The 5,000-nt window shown below is 37.4% G+C and overlaps 2 protein-coding genes across 2 annotated transcripts in view; one reads left to right on the forward strand and one right to left on the reverse strand.

The window, feature by feature from the left end:
- LOC113820757 (perlucin-like protein) overlaps positions 1–5,000 on the reverse strand; it is an 81,651-nt gene that overhangs the window by 37,914 nt on the left and 38,737 nt on the right. The gene's annotated exons all lie outside the window — the stretch shown is intronic.
- Positions 1–5,000, forward strand: part of LOC113820743 (protein mono-ADP-ribosyltransferase PARP3) — a 14,810-nt gene that overhangs the window by 5,146 nt on the left and 4,664 nt on the right. The window contains exons 3-8 of the mRNA XM_070132370.1: positions 1–17; positions 1,227–1,358; positions 1,803–1,956; positions 2,967–3,131; positions 4,147–4,244; positions 4,502–4,672. The exon at positions 1–17 is cut by the window's left edge and continues 122 nt beyond it. Of these exons, the coding sequence (XP_069988471.1) occupies positions 1–17; positions 1,227–1,358; positions 1,803–1,956; positions 2,967–3,131; positions 4,147–4,244; positions 4,502–4,672 (737 nt within the window). The remainder of the gene's footprint in view (positions 18–1,226; positions 1,359–1,802; positions 1,957–2,966; positions 3,132–4,146; positions 4,245–4,501; positions 4,673–5,000) is intronic.

Raw genomic sequence — 5,000 nt, forward strand, 5'->3', positions numbered from 1 at the left:
GCAGGAGTTATCCCGGTGTAAATAACGACCTTTTAAGTCTTCGTGTTATTCTGTTTTGATTGCTTTCTGTGTTTGGTTATTTATTTTAAATTTATATATGTGTATAGATATATATTTTTTTTTTTTTTTTTTTTTTTTTTTGTAGGTGTCCTTTTAACTTTTTCTTTTGAGATGGAATTTGGAATCCGGTGTAAATAACGGCCTTTTAATTCTTCGTATTATTCTGTTTTGATTGTTTTCTGTGTTTGGTTATTTATTTTAGATTTATATATGTTTATAGATATATATTTTTAGGTATCCTCTTAATACTTTATGTAAATAACGGTGTAAATAACGGCCTTTTAATTCTTCGTATTATTCTGTTTTAATTGCTTTCTGTGTTTGGTTATTTATTTTAAATTGATATATGTGTATATATATATATATATATATATATATATATATATATATATATATATATTTTTTTTTTTTTTTTTTTTTTTTTTTTTTTTTTTTGTAGGTATCCTTTTAACTTTTTCTTTTGAGATGGAATTTGGAATCCGGTGTCAATTTCGGCCTTTTTCTTCTTCCTTTAATAATTGTTTGCGATTATTTTTTTCTTTTACGGTCTATTTTTTCTTTAATAAAACTTTTGCTATTTTTCTTCCTTGCTTTCGCATGTCTCTGTCTGTCTGTCTCTTTCTCTCTCTTTCTTAAATGTTTTGTTTTTGGAAACTGATATAATGGTATCAAAGGTTTATCTCTCTCTCTCTCTCTCTCTCTCTCTATCTATCTATCTATCTATCTATCTATCTATCTATCTATCTATCTATCTATCTATATATATATATATATATATATATATATACACATCAGTTTATATTTGTATATAGATTTATGATGTCTCGTATTTTCTCTCTAGTTCATTTTTTCTTGTTCCTAGTTTCTGTTTCACTTTCCTCCCTCTAGCGCTCCTCCATTTCCTTTTTCTATTCCCTCTCATCTCTACCTTCCTTCACCCTTTTCTCTTTCTCTCCTTTTCTCTTTCTCTCTTTTTCTCTTTCTCTCCTTTTCTCTTTCTCTCCTTTTCTCTTTCTCTCCTTTTCTCTCTCTCTCCTTTTTCTCTTTTCTCTCTCTTCTCTCGCGTCGCTCAGCTGTTCTCCTTTCTCTCTTTCTCTCTCTCTCCCTTTCTCTTTCTCTCTCCTCTCCTCAGCGCCGCCTGTTCTCAAAGCAGACTCCCCTTCCAGGCAACAGTGCACGAGGAATACGCGTGCATGCTCAACCAGACCAACATCGGCCAGAACAACAACAAGTTCTACGTCATCCAGGTCGCCAAAGACAGCGGGGATTTTCTTTGCTTCACCAGATGGGGGAGAGTGGTAAGAACACCTTTCCTCGGGAGAGATTTGATGTTTGTGTTTGTTATGGTGTATGACTTTTTTCCGACCTGTGGAATTTGTAACTGTTTCTTATACGATATAAATCTTTGACACTTTATATATATATATATATATATATATATATATATATATATATATATATATATATATATATATATATATATATATATATATATATATATACACATATATATATATATATATATATATGTGTGTGTGTGTGTGTGTGTGTGTGTGTGTGTGTGTGTGTGTGTGTGTGTGTGTGTGTGTGTGTGTATGCATGCATGTATATATTTGTATATACATTTTTAAAAATTTATACGTATATATTTGTGTGTGTGTATATTTTTTATACACACCAAAGGAATAGTATTTTCCTCATGAAATACAACAGCACTCTTTCTCGCACCTGCTGTCCGCCAGGGCGAGGAGGGCCAGTGGAACATCGACTGCATGGAGAAGGCGGAGGACGCCATCAAGGCTTTCGAGAAGAAGTTCAAGGACAAGACCAGAAACAACTGGGCCGATCGAGACAACTTCGAGCCGGTCGCCAAGAAGTATACTTTGCTGGAGATGGGTGAGTGCCGCGTTCTGTCTATCTGTCTGTCTGTCTCCCTTCCCCAACCCTCTCTCTCTCTATTTCCCTCTCCCTCCCTCACCCCTCTCTCTCTCCATCTCCCTTCCCCAACCCCCTCTCTGTCCATCTCCCTCTCCCCCCCCCTTCTCTCTCTCCATCTCCCTCTCCCTCTCTCACCCCTCTCTCTCCATCTTCCTCTCCCTCACTCACTCCTCTCTCTCTCTCCATCTCCCTCTCCCTCCCTCACCCCTCTCTCTCTCCCTCTCCCTCTCTCTCTCCATCTCCCTCTCCCTTCCTGACCCCTTTCTCTCTCCATCTCCCTCTCCCTCCCTCACCCCTCTCTCTCTCCATCTCCCTCTCCCTCCCTCTCCTTCTTAGACTCCCTCTTCCTCTCTCTCCCTCTTTTACCCTCTCTCCCTCTCACCCTCTCCTCATCTCCATCAAATCAGTGCATCATTCCTTAGTAATTCCTTAGTAATCCATCATGGTGTTCACTAAGGACGGTAACAAAGCCAACGAGAGTGACATGTTGCACCGCCGTGGGGCTAGTATTATTTCCAAGGAATATTTATTCAGGTAGCTCCACTTCCTTTGAGCCTGTTGAACCCAAAAATAAAATTAACTTCTTTCCAAGAGTATTCTGATGGTTGTCAATGTTTTTATATAAATAAAATGGGAATTTTGGTTTTACTTCTGGTAGATATAGAGATATCAAGAAAGTTATACAAATGATTATGTATCTAGCCATATCTTATATCTTACAGTGCTCTGTCATAAGCTAAATGTGATAACTCTGCCCCTTTTTGACTTTATGATACATATGCTAAGTATAAGTTCCGTACCAACTATAATGATAAAATAATGAAAACGAAACCAAGAAAAATAAAATAATAATTACAATGAATAAAGGCAAAGAAGTGGGACTTAGCTCGGAAGTTGCCAACTAGGATTTTCATCAACTGAGTGGGGCTACCTGCTTTAGAGTACCTTGGGTATTTCGCTTCTTCCAGACGACGACAGCGACGAAGAGGAAGTCGGGGGAGATTCCTCGGAGCCCAAGAAGGAGCTGGTGTCCTATGATGGCCCCTGCAACTTGCACAAGAGGACCATACTCATGATCAAACTCATTTTCTCTGATGATATGTTTGTCAGACAGATGGCAGATATGAGTTTAGGTAAGCAAGGGAACGAAAAATTATCGAATAGAATCCACAAATATCATGACAGCAGAAAGTAAGAAATAATGATAATAATAATAATAGTTATAGCATAAATCAACAGGAAACTTTGCTTTATACTAGATATGATTGTACGGCTGGCAAGGCTGTGTCACGATTGACAGTTACTAATATTTTACTCGATTTCTGCTGTGATATTTGCTTCCTAATCTTAGTCTTCATCAGTCCATAATTAAATCTATCGTACTTTACTGATACCACTAATAGCGTCATATTGTATTGGAAAGAATATTGTCAGACTTTCTATTTAGTGTCTTCTTTATTTTTTCAGTCAGTATGAAACGATTTTCATAGAATCTACGACTATCTATGATACGTAGTTTATCCAGGTTATTGTAGATACTTTGGTCCTTTTTGGCACAATATTTCTCAGTGGGAGGACACTGTGTAGTGTGACCAATCCCGCTCTGGATGAACAACACTTTGCGTGGCTGTCTAGGGATCCCCGGATAGACCAGACTAGTGTGACCATCAAATTTCGTGTTTCTGTCTGAATTTGAGGCTTTCCACAAGTATCATTTGCAAACGGAAAACATCCCAGACGAAAAAAGTTACGACCGTTTCCGTCTGCCTAATTTCTGTCATGATTTTGTGCTACGGAGGATCTATATAGCTAGAATGTTTTGACTGACAAAGTACATAGAATGAGTTAATATAAACATAAATTAATATTCTAGAATATTTCAATATAAGATACATAAATGTATTTTTAACATAACGCGATGTGTATAAGAATGCTCGTGTGATTCCCGGGAACTCACTCAGATGACACAATATTTGCTGCTTTGTTAGTGTGAAAGGGTCAGTACATTTGCGTACGGAAAGGTCATACAGCAACGCAAAAATCTATTTAAAAAGTGGCAGTGTGATAGGGACCTCAGGAAGTTAGATAAATAGTTGATTTGTTATGTTAGTAAGGGAGCAAGATTAATGATTGTTCCTGTTCTTCCAGACGTGAAGAAGATGCCGCTGGGCAAGCTGAGCAAGCTGCAGATCGCCAAGGGTCTGGAGGCGCTCATAGACATCGAAGACGCCATCAAAAAGAACAAGGTACTCGAGGGAAGGACCGCCATGGCTGCTGGCCCGTCGTCTTGGAAACCTTTTTTTCACTTTGATCAATTCCTTTGGCTTTATAACGTTTTATTCGCGTCCAATTTTGCGAGTTCGCCTTAAGCCTTCATTTTCGTTGATTCTTGTCTGTCCTTTTGTATATTAGTTATTGTTTATTGCTGTCTCTTTGAGAATACACCTAAAAGACTTCCAGAAGTGCTGGCCGATCTGAATAAGCTCGCCCTCTTCGTCCTCAGCCCCGCAGTGTGTTGATGGAGCTCACCTCCAAATTCTTCACTCTCATTCCACACAACTTCGGTCGATCGGCGCCTCCTGTGATAGACACGGATGAAGTTGTGCAGAAGAAGAAGGAGGTTATGCTCACTCTCAGCGACATTGAGCTCACGCAGAGTCTTCAGAAGGAGAAGGTGGGGGTAAAACACATTTGTCTTCCCTGAATATATATATATATATATATATATATATATATATATATATATATATATATATGTGTGTGTGTGTGTGTGTGTGTGTGTGTGTGTGTGTGTGTGTGTGTGTGTGTGTGTGTGTGTGTGTATGTATATATATATATATATATATATATATATATATATATATATATATATATATATATATATATATGTGTGTGTGTGTGTGTGTGTGTGTGTGTTTTATATATATACATATAGAATATGTATATGTGTATATATATGTGTGTGTGTGTTATTATTATTATCACTATTATCATTGGTATTA

This window comes from Penaeus vannamei, chromosome 17, assembly GCF_042767895.1.
Source record: "Penaeus vannamei isolate JL-2024 chromosome 17, ASM4276789v1, whole genome shotgun sequence".
NCBI classification, from domain to species: Eukaryota; Metazoa; Arthropoda; class Malacostraca; order Decapoda; family Penaeidae; genus Penaeus; species Penaeus vannamei.